Below are 23,599 nucleotides of genomic sequence, written 5' to 3'. Positions count from 1 at the left end.
GCCGTTAATATCACAAATGCCACTCTCTGAGGGAAGAGGCAATATATGTAGGTGGCTCCCCGACACCCTGTTTATAATAAAGTGCCTGCTTTTAATGTTTCTTTCCATGGAAAGGGACACTCAAAATAATCTCAGCCACTCTACTCTCTCATGCATAGTGATTCTCTAGACTGGTGAGTTGGGAATAAGGAACTGGGGACACACAGCTGTCCTTCCAATCACTTGGCACAAACTTCCCTTAAGAAGCACGACGTGCTGTAATGTTCTACTTTCACAAGCGTGGGTTCTTCTTCTGCAAGGAAAGTCTACCCCGGCCTGTCACTGCCTTGGACTAGGAGAAATTCAGGTTTAGGAAGTGCATCTGCTAACAAACAAAAGCTAATTCTTCTATTTCGGCTTTATAAAGTGGTCTCTTAATCTCCCATGTGTTTTAATCTTTGTAAAAAAAAAAAAATCGATTCAGATCTCAGATAGGGAATGGGGTTGCCATTTCACTGGCTCTCTAAAGAATCCTACACCTACCTCATATACTATATGAAATATAGTTAGTTAGGATATAAAAGATACCTTATTTCACCCCACATGAAAAAAGTTGTCAAGACAGAACCTGGCTGGAGAATCGAGCGACAGAACCTGGTGAGAGAATCTGGCTAGAACCTGGAGAGAGAACCTAGCTATGCTGATCAACTGAACGCTGCCTCCGTGTCCTTCATTCTTCGCCGACTCCATCCACACCTTTGGGAACCCCTGTACCCGCTGGGGCTGAACCCCAACAACGAACCGGGCTTAATCTCATGATTTTTAAATATCTTGCTATACAGAAACAACCAGTTATGCCCTGTGATAAAAATCCAGAGCAATCCAATAGGAATCATAGTAAAGATGAAAGAAGGAAAAGTAAAGAATTGAGAGAAGGAGAAAAGGAAGAAGAAATGGAAAAGGATGGAAAAAATAAACTGGAAGAGGAACAGGAGGAAGAGAAAAAAGAAGAAAAAATGGAATGTGAGGAAGAATATCCGGAGAAAAGATTAGTCAGCAAGCCCCTCATGGACACTCTCTGGGCAACGTTTAAGTTAAATAAATGCCCCACAAAAGGACATAGTCTATCACTTGCATTTGAATTTAACATGACAGAAAAACAGGTAAATCAATGGTTTTTAAAAAAGAGAATTCAAACAAGAAATGTATAAGTGAAAATACAAGAGAAAGCTCAAGAGAAAGAAACGTGATTGAAAGAAATTAAGAAGAGAACATCTGTATTTTTAATAGCACTGGGCAGTAATATAGAATTTTTATGTATGTTTATATACATATACTCATTTATTGACTCACTTGATTATCACTCTAAACCACAAAGGAAGAAACTGAATTGCTGGGAAATAATGTGATTTCATCAAGTACCAGTGCCTACATTTCTAAGCTTGACTTTGTACTTTGTTCCCTCAGGCACTTTCATTTAGGTTATGTCAATTTGTGTTTCATATGCAATGTTTATGCACTCCCAATTTTCTCTGTTAAAATTCTAATGTGGCCCTGAAAAAAAAAAGTTAATACAGCTATCATAAATGGTAGATGATATTATTATTATTCTCTAAGAACAACTGCTTTGGAAAGTGCAGGCCTCCTAGATTCCAGAAGTACAGTCTTCTCGCATGACTACAATGACCCTAAAGTCCCTGAGCACCCGTCTTGAGATGAGGATTACATCCTAATTATTCCTAAGTCTAGCCGCTGGAATGTACATGAGTGTGATCAGAAAGGACCAGAGGTGGAAACAGGTATCTCCCTCAGCCCTTTACCGTCTGATCTGCTCCTCGGCCATGGAGAGGGCAGTCTCAGCAGCCACTTTTTGGTCTCGCTCTTCTTCCAGCAGCTTCCTCAGTTCGTTCACCTCCTGTTTAGTGTTGCTCAGCTGCTTTTGGGCTTCCGGAAAACTTCAGGACCAAAGGAAAACAAACCGCATCACGAATTGCAGAACCCAGTTGCTGATGCAAGGGATTCCAAGTTTTCATGCGGTTACAAAGCAGAAAAACTTACAGATGCAAATAAGACGTTAAAAGCATAGATGTAGAGCGACTAAGGTGCAGAAAATATCTTAAGAGATTTTAGGGATTAACTGAATAGCTTTCATTTAAATAACCACAGAATTAGTGGGGTGGGGGTTGGGGGGGTGTATGTAATGGTGCTTCTGTTTTTGCTTTACAAACTTTTCATACTTAATTTGTTAGTTAGAACTATTACTATTTAATCCTCACATCAATTCTGCGAGGCCAATAAGATAAGATGATATGTCAGATCCATACAATGGACTCCAGTTCAATCTAGAGTCTAGAAGATCCTACACAGCTGTCCAATTTCTGCGTATATAATGCATGCTGCAGGGGTGCGAGCTCCTCCCTACCTTAGCTGTGGCTGCCTCAGTTCCTCAGGATCACTCTTCCTGTGAGCCCCATTCTTTTCCTGGGGAGCTCCTGGAGCAACATCCAAACTCGACGGCCCCTAGAAGCAGAATAAGCTTAGCCATTCAGTGATGAAAGTGCTTAAACTGTAGTTGGGCAAAAGGAGAACTCACTTAACATCAAAGAGAATAAGAAATGTTGGAGAGGAATACGTGTTTGCAATTCTCTTCAAGTAGAGATTTAGAAGTGAGAACCTTCAGCTCTAATACATTAATCTCCTACATAAAACTCTCATTAATTTTATTCCAGATTCCCATTCTTGAATCTCTCCTCTTAAACCTTTAAAGGCTTAACACTGAATCTGCTTTCTTCCAGTGGAGGCTCACGAATTTTCCAGAAGCTACTCTGATCTTCCCTTGCTCAACAATCCCTCCCAAAACTGTTCTCCTCCTGCCATAATGATTTTCAATCTCTGCCAACTTCAACAATGAACTGCTGTTCACTGCCCCCAACAGCTCTGCCTATTTTTTAATATATATATATTTGTATTGATTTCAGAGAGGAAGGGAAAGGAAGAGATAGATAGAAACATCAATGATGAGAGAGAATCATTGATCGGCTGCCTCCTGAACACCCCATACTGGGGATCAAACCTGTTACCCGGGCATGTGCCCTGACAGGGAATCGAACCGTGACCTTCTGGTTCATAGCTCACACTAAACCCCTGAGCCACTCCGGCTGGGCAGCTCTGCCTATTTTGTTCCTCAGGTCCAAATCTCCCTACAGCTTTCTTATTTCTTGAAGCAAAATAAAAACTTTCCTAGTTTCAGAATTCTAAAAGCCTCAATCATCACTGTTTTCCACGCGTTTTGATTTATCTCCCACCACCTCACTCATCCTTTTTATTTTAATCCCCTCAATTTTTCCTACAACTTATTCCCATTTAGTAATTCCCTTCTTCTCTCTCACTTTCTCCCATCACAGCTAATTAACCTTCAGCCTGCACACAGCAGCCTCGTTAATGCTGCCCACTTACTTTCTCATTGAAACTCAGTTTCATAACAGTTTTCCCAGCCTCTCCACTTCTCCTTACTCACCGCCTGCAGCTCCTGGACCTGCTTCTCCAAGACCGTGCAGTGATTGAAAAGGTCACTGTAGTGCTGCTGGTTCTCGCGAAGACTCTGACTGGTATTGCACAGCTGAATTGAAAGGGTATTCTTCTCTTCGAGTAGTTGAGAAAACTGAAACAGAGGACAGGGCTGTTTCACTATAAACAGTCCTCAGGCTAGCTGTCCTGAGTTTAAAGGATTTAATTTTTGTTTTTAAATGCAAGGCCTTTATTTCAATAATGTGTTCCTTCAAAGTGAGAAAACTCATAATTTTTGACAAGCAAAGGAGAACAAGTTGGGGGAAGTAGCAAGAAACTTTATTTGTGGTGCCCAGTACATTATCTGAAGAACCAGGAAGCAGAAGCCACAAGCAACCTAATAGGAGAGGCTCTCCCAGGTATGTAAGAAAAGGGCAGTAGCTTGGGTCCAAGGTGAAGTTACTAACAAATGACTATAACCCCTAGAGTTCTAGATGGCTGGAGATACAGCTGTCATCAAAAAATTCATACAATAATATTTCTGGGTAGATTTTTCAATGCTGTAAAAAGTTAAAAGTGAACACAGAATAAAAAATTACAATATGTGGTAGGAGGGGGAAATAGATCTTAATATGTTGATATATATGTAAGAAACTATACTGGGAGTACAGACTCTCACCGGTATAAAAATTTCAGTCATTCAAAGCAGGACTCTTCTCTGCTACATGAGTGACAGGTAGTCTTTCCTTGAACACATCCAGTGTCGGGGCACTCACTACCTGACAAAGCAGCCCAATCCCTTTCCCACCATGTCAAAGACAGAAAATTATTTTTAATATTGAGCAAAAAATTTACTCTTTGGAGCTTCTACATATTGATTTGAATTTGGTCTCCCGGAACTCTAATTCTAAGTCCTCACTTGTAGGTGTCAAGTTTTAAGTTTAGTAATAATTAACACCCAGATACATTAATAACCACAGAGATGTCTTTCCGAAGTACCCACTGTAGGACTGTCTACCACGTGAAAGGAGACTGGTGTGCCTAGCTGTGTGTTCAATCTCTTCCTGAGTATTCCTTGTTGTCAGTATTCTGGGTTAATGTTTAAGTAAAATAGTTGGATCAATGTTCAGAGAAAAGAATATAATACTTTTCTAGAGATAACATGATGACTGGCAAGGACATTTGATGCATATGAAAAATTAGAACAACAAATCCACATGGTATAACAAAAACATCTACATAGCCAGAATGAAAAACATAATAACCTACCTCTAAGAGCAATGTTCAGTTTACAAAGCATTTTCAAGAGTATTCTCTTATTTGAGAGACATTTATAAATGACAAACAAAGAGATGAGCAGTGACTTGCCTAACGTCATGTGGCTGGTAGGTGGCAGACCAGGACTCAAGAATGTTCTTGATTCCAAGTCTAGAGCTCTATCTGCTACCTGATGGTGCCCCAACTGAGAGTTCAACAAGGAAGTTAAACAAGTTATGGGCTTTTCTTAGGAGAAAAGACAGTTAGTAAAGGAAAGGACAAACTAATTTGAAGACAGAAATAGCTTGGTATAATGACAACTACTGGGTTCTGAGGCAAGGAGTTAACTTTCTCCTAACATAGGAGACAAGCCATACCAAAAAACAAAACAGCCCAAAACAGAAACAAACAATATCCCTCAGTGTTGAAAAAAATCCTAACACTCTTTTCTTTGACATATCTAGAAGAGTACAAACCCCATAACTGAAGAAGTCTAATTATTTACAATAAGCTACCCTCATATCAACCACCTTTACAATGTTTATATTATTTTGTCTGTAATAAACTATAGAGGTCCACAGGGGCTGACAAACTACAATCCAGGGCCTACTACCTTTTGTGAATTAGGTTAAGTGGGACATAACCACCCTCCTTGTCTATGCATCGTCTATGACTGCTTTTGTGCTACAATTGCAAAGCTGAGTAGTTTTAACAGAGCATTTACTATCTGGGCTTGCAAGGAAAAGTTTGTGACTTCTGCTCTAGCTCATAAGCTATTTTATTTCATCATGTCTATACTTGTAAAAATGGAGGACAGCATCTAGACTACAGTATACAGTAATCATTCCTCTCATGTTTTCAAGTTTGCATTACATAGAAACATATAACCATGCTTGTTCAAATACATGTGAAGTCTGAGCATCCACATAAGAAAAGCGCAATGCCTTGGAGTGGAGCCATTCTATGCTGACAGCCCATCTACTACAATCCCAATCTAGGGCCCAAGAAGCAATTCTTCCAGTTTTCTAGGACCAGTTATAGTGAGGCTCTAAGCTCACTGCAGTGTAAGCTCCATAAATGGCTATATGTATCCTCAATACCTAGCATATGGCTAGGCTCATAAAAGGCAAATAATAGCTATTTGCTTGATGAATAAATGAATGAATGATGCTACATATGGAGATACCTTTCTTACAGCTGATTTCTAAAGGAAGAACTCTTTGTCACCCAGAATTATGGCGACCTAAAGCAATGTTTCTCATACTTTGTTAAGTGATATGTGAAGTATACCTCAATAAAGTTGTTAAAGAAAACGTAACTTGGATTATGAGCCAGAAACCAGTCCATAAATAACTGAAACTAAAGTTTCTGAAAACAAGATACACTTTTAATTACATAATACATACACATTTTCAATCTATTTTTAAATAAAAAATACTATTTTCACTGTTTATAATTGCTCCAAAATGGAGAAACCCAAATTTCTTCAACAGTAGAATAATTATGGTATATGTCCACAATGTAATACATGAGAACTGAAAAATCATATTATATACAATATGGATGAATCTCACAAAATAAATGAAGCAACATGAAAGAGAAAACATGATTCCACTTACATGTAGCTCTAGGGGGTGGGGGGTGGCAGTGAATTGGACACGAGGACTTCCGGGATTTGGTATGTTCTAACTCTTGAGTGGGGTGCTGATTACACAGGTGTCTTCATTTTATGGAAATAGGCCATGCCATTTATGATTTGAGTGCTTTTTTGTACGTTTTACTTCAATAAAACATTTACATTAAAATCTTTGCTATCTACTAAAATGACTTCATAATCTACTAATAGCACTGAATTGCAGTTTAAAATATTGTCCTAGAAAGATAAATGCTCAGAGAGAGAGTCACAGTCTAATGTTCAGGAGAGCAAATATAACAGGGTTGAGGCGGGATCTAGTTTATGGGGGGGAAAAAGTGTTACAGAACTTGGAAGGGCAGAACTTTCTGGAAATAACTGACTAGCTGGTAGGGGAACTGGGTAGGAGCTTCTCTGGAGCCCCTCTAAAAACTCCAACATAATTCCCCCAACAAAGGGTCTGCAATTTTACCAATTTATTTGGATCGACAAAATTTTGTTTTGTTTTGTTAATCCTCACCTGGGGATATTTTCCCATTGATTTTTAGAGAGAGTGGAAAGGAGAGAAGAAACACAGAGAGAAACAGCAATGTGAGAAAGACACACAGATTGGTTGCCTCCCCAAAGGTCCTGGGCCAGGATAGAGCCTGCAATGGAGGTACGTGCCCTTCACTGGAATTGAACCTGGGACCCTTCAGTCCATGGGCAGTGTTCTATTCACTGAGTCAAACCAGCTAGGGCTCAACAAAAGTATTTTTAAAATATGTATTTCTATGCCCTAACCTGTTTGGCTCAGTGGATAGAGCGTTGGCCTGCGGACTCAAGGGTCCCAGGTTCAATTCTGGTCAAGGGCATGTACCTTGGTTGCAGGCATATACCCAGTAGGGAGTGTGCGGGAGGCAGCTGATCGATGTTTCTTTCTCATTGATGTTTCTAATTCTCTATCCCTCTCCCTTCCTCTCTGTAAGAAATCAATAAAATATATTAAATAAATAAATAAATAAATAATATAAAATAAAGAAAAATTTTTAAAAATGTATATTTCTATGCCAAAGTAAATAGTGTTATCAGTCTCTTCATGTCAATTAGTTGAATTTAACAATATTTTAAAAGTACCTTCTACATAAGGCAGGCACCTTGCTTTTCTATGTACATCATATTTATCTCAGACCAAACTCCTCCTAACACCTTAGGCAAGTTACTCTGAGAAAGGTAAAACTTCTGTACCCTAGGGTATGCTATAGCTGGAGCCTAGATTTAATCATCATCTACTTACCTTATTGCTTCTAGTCATGGAAATAAGAAACTGAATTCCAGTCTAGCAGGAAAGACTTACCCTGCTGTTCAGTTGCTGAATTCTTAATTCCTTTTGGTGAATTTCCTTTAAGCTGTCATTGAGCTGAGTCCTAAGAAGTTCTGTCTCATAAACTAGGTTTTGTGGCCCTTCCAGGGAAGCTGATGTCTCTGGGGATGCCTGCCAGAATACAAACAGCGATGAAGCTTGTTTACACTTAATTCCTTCCCTCCAGAAACCCTGTCCACCCCATAGAAGTCATGAAATGGCTTGCCGAATACTGTCAGGTATGCACTTAGCTTGCATGAAGCTGATGCTTCCTGGGTAATGGTTACTTCTGAGTAGCAATCTGCATTGGAATTACTCACCTGCCTTTGGTACTGTACTTTGAGGGTCTCAGTCTGGGAGGCAGATCTCAATTCCCTCATAAGATTTTGCAGATGACTGATCTGCTGATCTTTATCTGAAATAGCCATAAGGTACTGTTCTTTCATTCTCCTCTCATGAGTTTCCCAGGAATTCTTTTCCATCCTAAGAAAACATGAAATAATCACAGCAAAAATATACTTGTGAGAGAAAGATGAATAATTCCGTATGTACCCTGAACTGTCACCATCACCCAGTGGTAAAGAGGTGCCTCTTTCTGACTGACCCCACCCCTACTGCAGTGTCAGTGGAGAAAACAAGTTGAGACCTGGACATCCATCTCTCCCATGACAAGGTAATGAAGTGCTCCTCCCTGTCCCTGCAGAGGCAGTATCAGAAGAGGCCAAGAGCAAAGTCTGGACTTCGGGCACTACCCAATGGTAACAATGTGCCACTCCCCCAATCCGCTTTCTGCAGTGCCAGGGAGACCGAGTGAGGAGCCTGGACTTGCAACACTGCCCAGTAACAAAAGTGACCTTCTCCACACCCCATAGTGATATCAACGGAGGCCGTGTGTGGAGCCCGGATTCCTATTCTCACCTAACAGTAACGAGGCAACCCTCCCAACTAATTGTGCTGTCAGTGGGGTACAAGTGGGGAGACGAGACTTCTACCTCTTCCTGGCAATATCAGGGCACCCTTTCTCTCTAGAGCTATCAATAGAGGCTGAGTGGGGAGCCCATTGGCCTTCACCCTCCATCTGGCAGTAAAGTGGCAATGTTCCCCTTCCCCAGCTGGTGTGGTATCAGTGGAAGTCCACTGAAGCAGATTTAAATAAGACTCCAAGTCATAATTTCCAAAACTGAACGCATCATAATAAGAAACAAGGATGTCACATTCTAAGAACCAGGGAAATCCCAACTTGATTGACAAAAAAGAAAACCATCAGATTACAACAGTGAGATGACAGTGTTGGAATTATGTGACAAGGATTGTAAAGCAGTCATTATAGAAATATTTCAACAAGCAATTACTAATACACTGGAAACAAATAAAAATAAAGGAAGCATCAGCAAAGAAATAGAACATATAAAGAAGATATGAACAATAGAAATTGCTGAATCTTGAATAAAGAGAAAAATAATCAATGAATTATATTAATCCAAATTTAAAAGATCTTGTTGAGAAGGATGAAAGGAAAGCTGCAGACTGGGAACAATATTTGCAAACCACATGTCTGACAAAGAAATTGTATCTAGAATATATAAATAACTCTCAAAACTCCAGAGTAAAAAATTAACAACTTAAATAGAAATATAGGCAAAAAACATGAATATGCATTTCACCAAAATGGACAAATGACTGTCAAATAAGCACATAATAAGATGTTCAACATTATTAACTATTATGCAAATTAAAATAACATTACATATGTTAATATCAAATGCTGACAAGAATGCAGCATTTAATATTGAAGCTGGATCACTCATGTATTGCTGGTAGGAATATAAAATGGTACAGTCATTCTGGAATATAGTTTGCAGCTGGTGGGAATGCAGACTGGTGCAGCCACTATAGAAGACAGTATGGAGTTTCCTTAAAAAACTGAAAATGGAACTCCCATTTGAGCCTGTGATCCCACTTCTAGGAATATATCCCAAGAAACCGGAAACACCAATCAGAAAGGATATATGCACCCCTATGTTCATAGCAGCACAATTCACCATAGCTAAGATCTGGAAACAGCCTAAGTGCCCATCAGTAGATGAATGGATTAGAAAACTGTGGTACATCTACACGATGGAATACTATGCTGCTGTAAAAAGGAAGGAACTCTTACCATTTGCAACGTCATGGATGGAACTGGAGAGCATTATGCTAAGTGAAATAAGCCAGTCAATAAAGGAAAAATACCACATGATCGAGTTCACTCATTCATGGACAATAGAGACCATTATAAACTTTTGAACAATAATAGATACAGAGGCAGAGCTGCCTCAAACAGATTGTCAAACTGCAGCGGGAAGGCCGGGGAGGGTTGGGGGGCAGGAGGTAGGGGGGTAAGAGATCAACTAAAGGACTTGTATGCATGCATATAAGCATAACCAATGGACATAAGACACTGGGGGATAGGGGAGGCTAGGGGACTGTCTAGGGCGGGGGGATAAAATGGACACATATGTAATACCCTTTGTAATATTTTAAGCAATAAAAAAATAAAAACTAAAAAAAAATAAAAATTTAAAAAAAATAATAAAAATAAAACACTAAAAATTACACTTACCATACAACCTAGCATTTGCACTCCTGGGAAATTATCTCAGAGAAATGAAAACTTATTGTCCACATAAAAATCTATATACAAATGTTCATAGCAGCTTTGTTTACAATAGCTAAAAGTTAGAAACAACACTCATATCCTTCAATGGGTAAATGGCCAAAAGCAATACATGGAATACAATTTGTTGGTAAAAGAATAAACTATTGATACACTCAACAAAGTTGATGGAGCTCAAGGGCATTATGATGCATGAAAAAAGCTAATTTCAAAAGGTTACATACTGTATAATTCCACTTACAAAACATTCTCAGAATGACAAAATTATAGAGATGGAGGACAGATTACTGGTGGCCAGAGATTAGGAATGAGAGGGGAGGAAGCAGAGTGAGGGAAGAGTATAACTATAAACTAGTGGCATACGGGACATATTTGTGTTGATGGGACAGTTGTATATGTGAGTTGTGGTGGTAGTTATGTGAATCTACACATATGGTAAAACTGCACAGAACTATACACATATAAATACTCGGATGAATGTAAAATTGGTGAAATATGAATAAGGTCTTTGAATCATATCAATGCCAATTTCCTGATGTTGATATTGCATTAGAGTTAAGATGTGACCATTAGAGGAAACTGGGTGGAGGGTACATGAGAACTCTATGCTATTTTTGCAACTTCCTATATATAGCTATGATTATTTCATAATAAAAAGTTTTAAAAAAATAAGAAAACTAAAAGGGTATAAAAGCAGAGATTATCATACCTGAGCTGATGCAGCTCATGCTGCCAGGAGAGGTTCTCCTGCCTGAGCTCTTCTTGCATAATCTGAAATGTTTTTGTCTTATCTTGATACTCCTGAAGTTGAGCCTTCACTGGACGTAACTCAGTGACCTCCTGGTTAATCTGTAAGTATTGCTGCTGCAGATTCTTCAGTTCCTTCAGCTTTAACCAAAAGGAAAGTAAAGGGTGATTCATCACATCTCATTCACCCAGCTATAAGTCATCAGCAGGTCCCTACTAAGTCAGTCAGACACCACACAGACTATCAGCACCTAACAGTTCATTGACATATCACTGCAGCATGAATCCCTAAAATGGTGAAATACATGCGGCCAGGCTTGTGGGAATCACCCCATGAAGCTGCCATCAAGGCTACAGGGCCTGACCATTCCTGCAACTTCTATCCCTCACCCCCTACCCCCCCCCCTCCGGCTCCCAAGGTCCTAAATTGACTCGATCTACAACTCTGATGGGGGATAGACATAGGGACCGATAGCTTCTTTGTGAGTGGTAACTCCCTAGAATAAAAAGTATAAACACAGACTGCTTTTTTATTTATCCATGTGCCTGGGTTATGGATGTCAACCTTTACTCTAGCTCATCTGATGACTATGATATGGAGAAGGCAGTGATGCCCATGCCCAGTGGTTAAGGGCACTTGGGCTTTGGAATCAGTTATCCTGTCCACACGGGTTGTGATCCTATACATGTTCCTCACACCCTCTAAGCCTTAATTTCCATCACCTATAAAATGAAGATAATTACAGGACCTCTCATAAGATTATGAGAAACAAAAAAATTAATGTGTTACACAGTTAGTGGTGATGATGATGATGATGATATAGTAATGATGGAGTTGACTCTAATGAACAGAACTGCCTTTCTACATTCCAGATATATCTTTAAACTCTTTATCCCCAATACTCATTAAAAGCTTGATAGTAAGAAAAAATGTCAGGACATCTGGGCAAAGAGGGAGCCTTGAACACACATCTGTTTCACCCACTTCGGAAAGTCACTAATGCTACAATAAAGGCATTATTTTTTAAAGCATAAAACACAAGAACAGAAAGAACAAGAGAGTGGTCAGCAGCAACAGAATTAATTTTGGAAGCTGAAAAGCAGATGCATAAGTGGTAAATGACTTAACAGATCTGGAAACGCCATATCTTAAGCTAGCAGTAGGGAAAGCCAAGAGCCAATAGAACTTACTCTGCAGAATCTTCAAAAGGCTCAGGAATTAACAGCACCAGGTATCTCTGGAAAAGATGGCGATGGGAATAAGGAGGAGGTGGCTGAAATAAGGAGGATTAGATGAAAGCTGCTTAAGAAACAATTGTATCCCTAAGTACCCTCCTCAGCTCCACACTTTTGTTACCCTGATAGATAACTAGAGTCTTACTCTCTGGAGAAGGTAAAAGAAGTGTCTCTGGACTATGAAACATCAGACACAGCTGAAGGTAAGGACACTGGTCTAAAGCAAGGTTGATCAAGTGAATATATTCTTTTTTTAAAAAAAATTAAAATTGATTTTTTAGAGAGAGAGGAAGTAAGAGGGAGAGAGAGAAAATCATCAATGCAGGAGTGGAACATGGATCAGCTGCCTCCTGGACACCCCCTACCAGGGATTGAGCCCAAAACCCGGGTATGAGCCTGGACCAGGAATCAAAATGAGGACCTCTCCTTAAATGGGTCATGCTCAATAAACTGAGCCACACCGGCCAGGGTGAATGTATTCTTTCTGAATGCATGAAGCCTTTCCCCTACTCAGCTTGGAGAGTGCTGGCATACAGGCCTTTACCTTCCATGCAGAAAATGATAAGCTCTTCTCCAGAAAATATGACTGTCCCAAGAGGAACTAAAGACACCAACATAGGGACTACCCACAAAAAGATCAGCATGACTGCCCTGCAATGAAACTTGGAGTTGGTAAGCCCCTCTCATAAGCTTTTGAGACCCTTCCCTTAAACATAAAGAGTAAAACAAGGATTAACACTCACCTGAAGAATGGCTATTATTAAGATAAAGATGAAAAGAAACTATAAGAGTATTTGAAGGAGATTATCAGGGGGAAATGTAATATACTCAAAGATTTAAGAGAGAACATAGGAACTTAGAAACATTAGAGCAGAAATAAAAAATGGGGATTAAAAATGGCAGCAGAGTAGAAGGATGCTGCACAGACATGCTCCCAGGAACAAGCTGGAATTACAACTGAAATACGGAAAGGCTCCCTGAATAATCAACGGAAATCTCACAGGAGAGAACCCTGATACCCAAGGACCAAAAGTGGAGACTGCACAGAGACTAGTAGGAGGGGTGGAGGCACAAAAGGACTGGCCAAGGCGCCCACAGACAGGAACTGAAGTCCCAAAGAGATATCTCAGCTATGGGGGGTGAGGGGGAAGGGTGCCACTGGGAACTCTGGGATCTAATCCCCAAGCTGGGCTCCCCAGCAGAGAGCACCAAATCTGAGGAGGATACCCACACAACATCTAGCTATGAAAAGCAGTGGGGTACTGTCTGCCAGGGAGTGGCTGATGAAAGTTCGGGCACCCTCTTGAAGGACCAAGGCACAAAAATTCCCTGAGGATCCACCTACCTTGTGCTCTGGCAGAGGGAGGGTGAAGTGGACTGGAGATGTGAGAGCAAAACCCAGGACTGGGGACTCAGGGGCTAGAGCTCAGAAGGCAGACACCCCAAGTTTCCTGTGCTGAATCATTCCCTCATGTAGCAGAGGACATCTTTCCCACAAAGACATTTGCCTTACCTGGGGGGAAGACAGTCAGACACACACCATTGGAAAACACCTTGTCCTAAGGCCACTTAAGAGATTAAAAAATAACAATTAACCTCCAGGCAGAAGCAACTGCCACACCCAGTTGAAAAAACTCTCGCCACACCTGAGGATGATTGCTTGGGGGCAATTCAAGTAGGAATCCTATTACTCTGTAGACAGAGGCAATCTCTGGAGGCTTTGAGTCTTTGCCTGATCCAATTAGTCAGAAACAGCCTTCAACACTGTCCTGCACTAGAGATTGAAAGGTGCAGAGCAGCGGTTCTCAATCTGCAGATCGTGACCCCTTTGGTGGTCGAACAACCCTTTCACAGGGGTCGCCTAAAACCACCGGAAAACACATATATAATTACATATTGTTTCTGTGATTAATCACTATGCTTTAATTATGTTCAATGTGTAACAATGAAATTGGGGGTCACCACAACATGAGGAACTGTATTAAAGGGTCGCGGCACTAGGAAGGTTGAGAACCACTGGTGTAGAGTATCTACCTAAAACATAGTCATAAACTCAAACAGACAACCAAAATGAGGAGACAAAGAAACAACACCCAAATGAAAGAACTACAGAATTCTCCAGAAGAAGAGGTAAATGCAGCAGAGAAAATGAAATTTATCTGAAACAGAGTTCAGAGTAATGATGGTAAAAATGCTCAACAGTATGAAAAAAGATATAGTAACTATGAAAAAAAAACAGTCTGAGATAAAGAATGACATAACACAAAGAACACATTGGAAGGAATACACAGCAGATTAGGGAAAGCTGAGGATTGAATCAGTGAATTAGAAGACAGAGTTGAAAATATAACTCAATCAGAGAACCAAAAAGAAAAAGCAATTAAAAAACAGAAGGACAGCTGAAGGGAGCTGTGGGACAACGTGAAACATAACAATATTAGAATAGCAGGTGTGCCAGAAGAGGCAGAAAGGGAGAAAGGAATAGAGAAAGGTGTTTGAAGAAATAATGGCAGAAAACTTCTCTAACTTGGTAAAGAAAAATGTCGCACAAGTTCAGGAGGCACAGAGAGCCCCAAACAAGAAGAATCCAAACAGACCCATGCCCAGACACATCATAATTAAAATGCCAAAAATTAAAGACAAAGAGAGAATCTTAAAGGCAGTAAGAGAAAAGAAAACTGTTACCTACAAAGGAGTTCCAATAAGGCTGACACATGATTTCTCATCAGAAACTCTATAGGCCAGAAGGGAATGGCATGAAGTACTCAAGGTAATGGAAAGCAAGAATCTGAAACCAAGATTACTATATTCAGCAAGGCTATCATTCAAAATAGACGGTCAAACAAAGAGCTTCCCAGACAAAAAGCCTAAAGGAGTTCATCACCACCAAGCCAGCATTACAAGAAATGCTGAAGGGATAGCTGTAAGGGATTGCTGAAAAGAAGAAACAGAGAGAGAAACCTAGCCATACAGAATTAAAATGGCTATAAATAAGTTCCTCTCAATAATAATCCTAAATGTAAATGGATTAAATGCTCCAATCAAAAGGCAAAGGGTAACTGAATGGATACAAAAACATGACCCAACTATATGCTGTCTACAAGAGACCCAGCTCAAAACAAAAGAAACACATATGATGAAAGTGAAGGGATAGGAAAAAATTTTGCATGCAAATGGAAAAGGGAAAAAAAAGCTGGAATAGCAATACTCATATCCGACAAAATAGACTTTTAAATGAAGGCCATCATAAGAGACACAAAGGTCACTACATAATCCTAAACGGATCGATCCAACAAGAGGATATAACCCTGGTAAACATATATGCACCCAATATAGGTGCACCTAAATATATTCAAAAATTTCTAGAGAACTTTAATGGAGAGATTGACAACAATACAGTCATAGTAGGGGACATTTTCAATACATATCTTTTCTTAGGGAGCTACAGGATGATTGATTCCATCAAAATAATGGCACAAAATCAAGACAAGAGAGACATGTAATGCAAGAAACAGAAGATCTAATAGAGGAGAAAGGTGAAAGGAGATATTCTAGGATGAAAACTGTGTCCTAGGAGTACAAGGCAACTGGTTCATATAAGAGCAAGTCAGAGACTCTTGGAGAATTTTCTCATCAAGATGAAATTGATAGGAATAAACATCTTGAGAGAAAATGTAAATAAATAGCAGTAACTCTTGGCTTAAATTACACTGATAAGTACAAAGAAAACTAAGTAAGTTAACAAAAACACAGTTATTAACTCTAGGAAAAACATGTCTCAGCTCTAATACCATTTATAATCATAAAAAAATAAACTGTGAATGTTGATTTAACCAAACTTAAAATTAAATTACATCAGGAGAATGGAGAAGGAATTGTATATTGAAAGTGTGTATATTTAAAGTGGAAGTAGAGGTAGTAAAGAGAACTGAAAAGTTGATACCTAATCTAAGGATAAAAAGCCAAGATACATTATAAGCATATTTAGATACTGAGGAAACACAAAATAATTAGCTAACAACAAATTGCCTTGGGAGAAAGAGAAACAGGTTGGGAGTGCTACTGCTGGTTTTTCTGATCAAACTGTAGAATTCAGTGACTTATTAAATATGTGTATATAACTTTTTTAACCCAAAAGTTAAAATAAAAATGTTTTTGTTTTATTTTAAAGGGAAAATATATTCTTTATGCAATCCACTCACTCCTGTGATCCAGACACTCTAAATGTTATCCTTGGAATAGACCAGATCATCAGAAAATGTAAAACATTTTTCACAATAAAACATGTATTTACTGTAGAGAAGTAAAGGATACTTCAAAACTTCATAGTGTTCTTTCTCTGGAAACAGACATTTTTTACAGGCCTCAATACTTAAAGAATAACTATTCTTATTCTTATCTTGAACAAGTAGTATTTCTTTCTTCCCCTTTCCTAAAATATGAGCATTCCATTCATGCACATGGTTTTTAATATCCTATTTCTGATGACTGCCAGAAAGGTCAGAGCAACTAGTGGCCCATAGTTCTAAGAAAGAGTATGGGACAGTGTGACATCTCCTTGGAGCATTAAACTTATTCCTGGTTTATTCTTTTTCCTTCTACCCTCATTTTCTCTTCCTTCCCAGATACTGTATTATATTATCTTGAAACACTGTTCATATCTTTATATGCTACCTCAAGTCATTTTTAGAATGAAGTGGGTATAGATAAACAAATATATAGGTACCTCTAGAGATATGCTCTCTACTATTTAGGTAGTAATTGTATAAGTGCTTAGTTTGCTTAGGGAAAAGTCCTAAGGAAGTTTAGACAGATATACAAGTTTTCAGAGTTGTCTAATATGTCCCAGTAGAATCCCGTGGACTAATTCTTGCCACTTGGACTCTCAGACTTTATTTGGGGAAACTTCCTCTTGACTAAGTAAAGAAGAGAACCAAAGCAGTCGAAGTCCCTTTCAGACCTAAATCATCTCTGGGTTGGTCCTGAGGGGAAGGGAGAATAAGGTAAGGAGAGGTGATAAAATGCTGGCCTAGACTGAAAGTTTCAACGGATAGAGGTTGAAATATGGTATCTCCCATATTTATCCACATGCAGCCAAATAATTGAGAAACTAGAAACTTCAATACCCCTGAGACAGAATGAGAACAAGATATGTGGAAAGGAAGAGTTGATGGGACAGATAATATATTCACAAAATATGCAGAAGGGCCTCAGCAACTCAGTGAACCATGTTATGTAGTGGTATCCACTGAGTCACACTGTCATGTGATTTATAACCTGCCTAGGCTTTATGATTCTTTCATGGCAGATGTCTCAGTCTCAAAAGCTCCCATAACTCACTTAACATGATAGTTTTACAAAATGAAGAAAATAGTGTTTACAGGAACAACCATAAATATAGGGGATGATTACCAACTGCTGATTATCTATCATAAAATTAATTAACTACCCCTATGCTAAGGACCATGGGATATATAAACAACTTAAGAAGTGACACAAATCACTAGGAGGTTGCAATCTAATCAGGGAAATAAATAATAAGTGCGCAGACATTAAACACACATAGACACACAACACACACAATCAAGGCATTATGGGACAAATGAAAAGAAAAGTGTCATGGAAGTAAAAACAGAAGGTAATAAACAATCAAATGATCTGGAAATGTAACCAAAGAGGATTTGAGCTCTAGGGTAACTTTTAAAGAATGGGTAATATTTTCCCCAATAAAGAAAATGGAAAGGACATTTTAGTTGAAAGAATGGTAATATAGCTAAGTAGGAAGTACTAGATATGATTACTGCATAATGAGTAGATCAGTTTGGTTGGAATGAAGAGTATAAGTAGGGAAACAGTGAAAGGGAAGACTAAAAGAAAGAAAAGGACAAATTATAGGGTCATAAGTGTCAGACTAAGAGATTTGAATTATAAGCCTCATCTCGAGATAGCACAACTTTTACAGGTTTTTGAGTAGGGCAGTAACAACAAAGTAGTTTCAGAAATATTTAGTCAGCAGTGGTATATACAATATACTCAAGAGGTGACAAATTTGGAGCACCAATGTTACAACAGTTTAAAGATAAGGTATTACGGACTTATCCTAACATGTTGATGGTAGAAAGGAAAAAGAAAAATTTAAGTCATATTATGAATAAAGAAATTATAGACCTCGATGACTAAATGAAATAAAATCGTACAGTTATGAGCCTTAGGGAACAAAGGAATATGTATTACTATGAATATAGAAACATGGAAATTTTTTTAAAAGCCAGCTTGGCTTGTAAATATCCAGCAGATAACAATGAGGAACTAGTGCTGAGAGATACAAAGGTTAGTCTCTAGTGTTTATAATAGATAAGAATTGTAAAGCAATTCAATGAATTAAAGAGTTAATTCAGAATCTATCCTGACAGCTTCCAGGAAAAAGATTTTGATTTAGAAGATAATTAACACCTGGGTGGTATCAATTACAGCTTTGAGGTATATACTGCCCTGATAAAAAGACTTTTTTGCATCTACATTCTGAAAGCAATGATAAAAGATCAAGCTCCTAGGACAAAGTCAGCTGAACTCAAACTATATTAAAAATATAAACAAATATACATAAATTGTGTTGATGTCAAAGCCACTGCTGAAGGGTGGAGGCTTTGTTCAGAGAACAAAAAGCAAAAAAACTGTCTATAAATACTGGATATTAATGCAATATGAATGAACATGTTGCCTACAAAGAAAAAAAAACTGCGTAAGACTTTACAGTTAAGAGAATGATCTTTTCATTAAAGCTAATCTTAAAAACTAGAACTTTCAGATTCTGTCATGGGTCACTTTTTAAAATGGAAAAATCTGCCGGGAGCCGGTCCATCCTTGCTGTTTCAAGGGACCTGGCATGTATGGCATACGGTTCTTAATATGTTTGCTCACCTTCTTGGCGCTGTGTTTTAACCAAGGTCACCTCTCCGAGAAAGGTTGAATCCCCAGGTAGGGATTTTCCCCTGAAGTTAGGGAGGGAATAAAACCCCTCAACTAAGTGCCAAGCGGGTAATTAATCACTTTAACTACGAACAATCATGCTTAAGCTACATAATCTTTACTCCCTGGAATGGAGATAAGAAACGCCCTAACCTTTGGAATAGAGATTGATAGGATTGAATCAACTGGTATAAATACAGATGTAACAAGACAGCAAGAGACAGGACTTAGAACACAGAACTTAGGAGACAGAACTCAGAAGACAGAACCTACGCGGAACCAGGAGATGGAGGAGCTTCGCTGGAGAGAACATGGCAAGGGATCCTGGACTGAACCTGACTGCAGAGGTTGGCAAGAGAGCCTGACTAGAACCTGGTGACCGAACCTGGCTGGAGATCTCAGACAGAACCTGGCTGGAGAACCTCGCTGGAGATCCGAAGCAGAACCTCTCTGGAGATCCAGACCAGAACTTGGCTGGAGATCCGGGCTAGAGATCCTGGCTAGGCTGCTGATCAATTGAACACTGTTTCCCTGTCCTTCCTTCTTCGCCGACTCCGTCTACGCCTTTGGGAACCCCTGGACCTGCTGGGGTTGGACCCCGGCAAAAATCTAGCCTTTTTAAAGCTTTTACTTCCTATTTGGCCTAAGTACATGGGCTTGACAGAGTTAAGAAAGTGAAGATAGTAATGCCACAAAGTAGAATCCCCTGGACAACCTGGCTTGGCTCATACAGTTCCAGTTTTGCCTCTGAATCTTGATGACCTGTAATTTTTCAGAATAAAAGATTAACTACTGGCTCTTACTAACAGCAGCAGAATTTAGAATTAGAAATCCTCCTTACTTGCACTCTGATTGAAAAAGGTTAGGTATGACAGGAAAGTGAGTAAATGGTTCAGTCTGCAAATAAAACTTTACTAGTCATTTATTTATTCTAGACAAATTCTAGAAACATTTACATGTGTGTTGTGTGTATAAAAGATATAAAATAGCTCTCCATTTCTTAGACATTTTATAACCCATGGAGAGTTTTATGCCAAGGAAATTTGTAATTTAAAAAAAATGGTAATGACAGGTTTAAAGTAATTTAAATAATGTTTCTGTTTCTCTCTAAGACCAAACAGAACCTGTGGGATATATATAACACTGCCCCTCAGTGCCCAAATAATATGTAAAATAATTGTGTTTTTTTCTTTAGAAATTTAAATTTAAAGAAAGATTCAAAAACTCTCAAGGATCAGAAAGAGAAAACTACACACTCACTAGACGGTCTCTGTCATTCTGGAGTGATGACATAGCCTTTTTTAAACTTTGTACTTCAGCTGGGCTGGTTGCAGGCTGGGCTGCAGACCTCTGCTTTCCTTCCTCTGTCTTGCGGAATTTTTCCAATTCATTCAACAGGTGATCTCTCTCATTCTGTAGACTGACTACAGCCTTGGAAAAGGACTGCACTTGGTTGTAAGAAACTTCTAGTTTTGAGGACAAGTGAAGCAGTTGCTCATCTTTGGATTGAAGCTGTTGGTTAAGTTTCTCAAGGTGAGGCAAGCTGTCATCCTCAGTGGAATTCACTGGAAAGGCAGCTTTAGAAACAAGTACATCTCTCTCTCTGCTTAAGTGTCCCTGTTCTTTCATCTGTGCCAATTCCTTCAGACTGGCATCATATTTCCTTTTCAGTTCATCAAGCTCTTCATTGGCATGGTCTCTACTATTTTGTAGGGAACTCATAGACCTTCCAAAAGACTGGATTTGTGCTGTGAGATCTTTATTTTCTTTGGTGACCATGAGTAATTTCTGTTCCATCTCCACCAGATCTCTTGCTAGCTCTGCCACCCTCTCTTCTGCTGTTTCCGTCTCATTCCGCATTATTCCTGCATCATGATGAAGATGCTTTAATTTCTTCTTCATTTTATCTTCAATTTCACCTACTTTCTTGGCAGCTTCCATCTGAACATGAACCAATTCCTCTTCCAGTTCTGTAACTCTATTTTGACAGGAGGAAAGGGTAGTACTTAACCTCTGTACCTCTTCTTCTTTTACTTTTAATTGGACCTGAAATAATCCTAAAGTGCCTTCTTCTTGCAAGGCTGTCAATTCTCTCTTTAGTTGAGATATAGATACTTTCAAGCTCTCAACCTCTTTAGATAAATCCTGTTTCTCCTCCTGTAGGGCAACAGAGGACCTCTGCAGTTCCTCCTTTGCTTCCTCAGACTCCTTCAGTTTTTCTTCTAATTTAGCATACTCATTTTTCAGCTCCTTATTCTGCTGAACTTGAGCTTCAATGAGTTGTTTTTGCTGGTAGTCCTTGCTTGATATCACTTGGTTCAGGTCTTCTCTGTACTGGATCAGTTCTGCATCTAGCTTGGCATTTTCAGAATTAAGATCATCCATATGACTTCTCAAGCGTCGCATTTCTTCCTTAAGCTTATTATTCTCAGCAGCAGCTTCTTGGATGAGTTGGTCTTTTTCTAAGATTACAGAGAGATGTCGCTCTTCCAGTTTTTGGTAGTCACATACTACGCGGTCTCGGTCGTCCTGGAGAGAAGACATAGATTTAACGAAGGAATTCAACTGAGCCTTCCGCTGCATGTTTTCCTTCTTGATAGACTTCAGTGTTTCAATCAGCTGATTGGTTTTGACAACAGCTTTCTGGTTTTCTTCTTCTAAGACAATATTCTCCTCTTCCTCCTGGGTCAGCAGCTTTTCCAATTCTTTAATTTCTTTATCATACTGCTGATGCAGTTCAGCAACAGCTTCTTGGATTGCCTGTTCCTTGGCAGAAAGCAGGCTTATAATCTTCTGCTCTTTCATGTTTATTTCTTCGTGCAGCCTACTGGTCACTTGTCTGGAGGACTGAAGATCAGTCTCTAGCTGTTCATAACTGAACTTATAAATTTGGATATCAGCCTCTTGCTGCTTTACAATCCCTTCCAAATTTTCATTATTTTCTTTACATTTTTCTAAAGAATTATTTAAATCAGTCCACTGGTCTCTGAGAATCTTAAGTTCTGATTCTAATTTAGCTAATTCATTCTGAGAATTGTGATATAGATGCCGCGTCTCTTCCAACTGGGACAGAAGTTCTTTGTTTTCCCCCTGCAGAGTATCCCGCACTTTCTGCTGAAGTTGGATCTCTGTCTGGGCTTTGGACTCCCAAATCTGCCTGTCATGTTCAAGTCTAGAAAAAGAAGAGAAAAGGTCATAAATTAAAGATTTAAGGGAAGAACTACTTGATGCCTAAAAAACACATATGACAACATACACTCAAATCTACAAATGAGTATTCATAATTGAAGCTGTTCATCATTTTAATGAAAAGATATTAGTTCTACCAAATACTCTGTATTACTGTATTAAAGGTATATTGCACTGCATGATTCAGGTATTTAAATTATAATCTCCAGCCTGGCCAGCATGATTCAATGGTTGAGCATTAACCTATGAAGCAGGAGGTCAAAGTTTGATTCCCAGTCAGGGCACATGCCCAGGTTGTGGGCTCAATCCCCAGTGGTGGAGCATGCAGGAGGCAGCCAATCAATGATTCTCTCTCATCGTTGATGTTTCTCTCTCTCCCTTTCCCTTCCTCTCTGAAATCAATACAAATATATTTTAAAAACACACATTTAAATTATAAATTCCAAAGTATGTTGCTTATTTAGTGACATGGTTTTAGACACTTTAGAAAGTAATACTTTCTACTATTTTGCTTTACTTTGCTCTAGAAAAGCTAATGGCTGGCCCCTTAAAAAATACTCTTGCCCTAACTGGTTTGGCTCAGTGGACAGAGAGTCGGCCTGCGGACTCAAGGGTCCCAGGTTCGATTCCGGTCAAGGGTATGTACCTTGGTTGCGGGCACATCCCCAATAGGGGTTGTGCAGGAGGCAGCTGATCGATGTTTCTCTCTCATTGATGTTTCTAACTCTCTATCCCTCTCCCTTCCTCTCTGTAAACAAATCAATAAAATATATTTTTTTTAAAAAATACTCTTTGTGTGAGAGACAATTAGCAGAAGGATACTATTAAAAGTGGAAGAGTATGAAGCGTGGCGGATATTGTTAGTTCTTGAGTTTGAAAAGTGATATAAAATTAGAGTTTGGCCGAAACTGGTTTGGCTCAGTGGATAGAGCGTCAGCCTGTGGACTGAAAGGTCCCGGGTTCGATTCCGGGCACGGGCATGTACCTGGGTTGCGGGCACATCCCCAGTAGGAGATCTGCAGGAGGCAGCTGATCGATGTTTCTCTCTCATAGATATTTCTAACTATCTCTCTCCCTTCCTCTC

The 23,599-nt window shown here is 39.2% G+C and overlaps 1 protein-coding gene across 4 annotated transcripts in view; it reads right to left on the bottom strand.

Annotated features, from left to right (window-relative positions):
- Positions 1-23,599, bottom strand: part of GOLGB1 (golgin B1) — a 90,726-nt gene that overhangs the window by 4,021 nt on the left and 63,106 nt on the right. For 3 of the 4 annotated variants that reach the window (XM_059687707.1, XM_059687708.1, XM_059687709.1), the window contains 7 exons: positions 20,587-22,498; positions 11,084-11,262; positions 8,039-8,201; positions 7,713-7,850; positions 3,497-3,640; positions 2,402-2,499; positions 1,800-1,934 (listed from right to left, as the gene is read on the bottom strand). In XM_059687707.1, the coding sequence (XP_059543690.1) occupies positions 1,800-1,934; positions 2,402-2,499; positions 3,497-3,640; positions 7,713-7,850; positions 8,039-8,201; positions 11,084-11,262; positions 20,587-22,498 (2,769 nt within the window). Of the gene's footprint in view, positions 1-1,799; positions 1,935-2,401; positions 2,500-3,496; positions 3,641-7,712; positions 7,851-8,038; positions 8,202-11,083; positions 11,263-12,312; positions 12,360-20,586; positions 22,499-23,599 lie in introns of those variants that run through there. The other variant, XM_059687710.1, reaches the window with a different exon arrangement.

Source organism: Myotis daubentonii, chromosome 3 (assembly GCF_963259705.1).
Source record: "Myotis daubentonii chromosome 3, mMyoDau2.1, whole genome shotgun sequence".
In the NCBI taxonomy this organism is placed as follows: domain Eukaryota; kingdom Metazoa; phylum Chordata; class Mammalia; order Chiroptera; family Vespertilionidae; genus Myotis; species Myotis daubentonii.
Note: the sequence above shows the minus strand (reverse complement) of the source record. Positions and strands in the feature narration are given on the sequence as shown.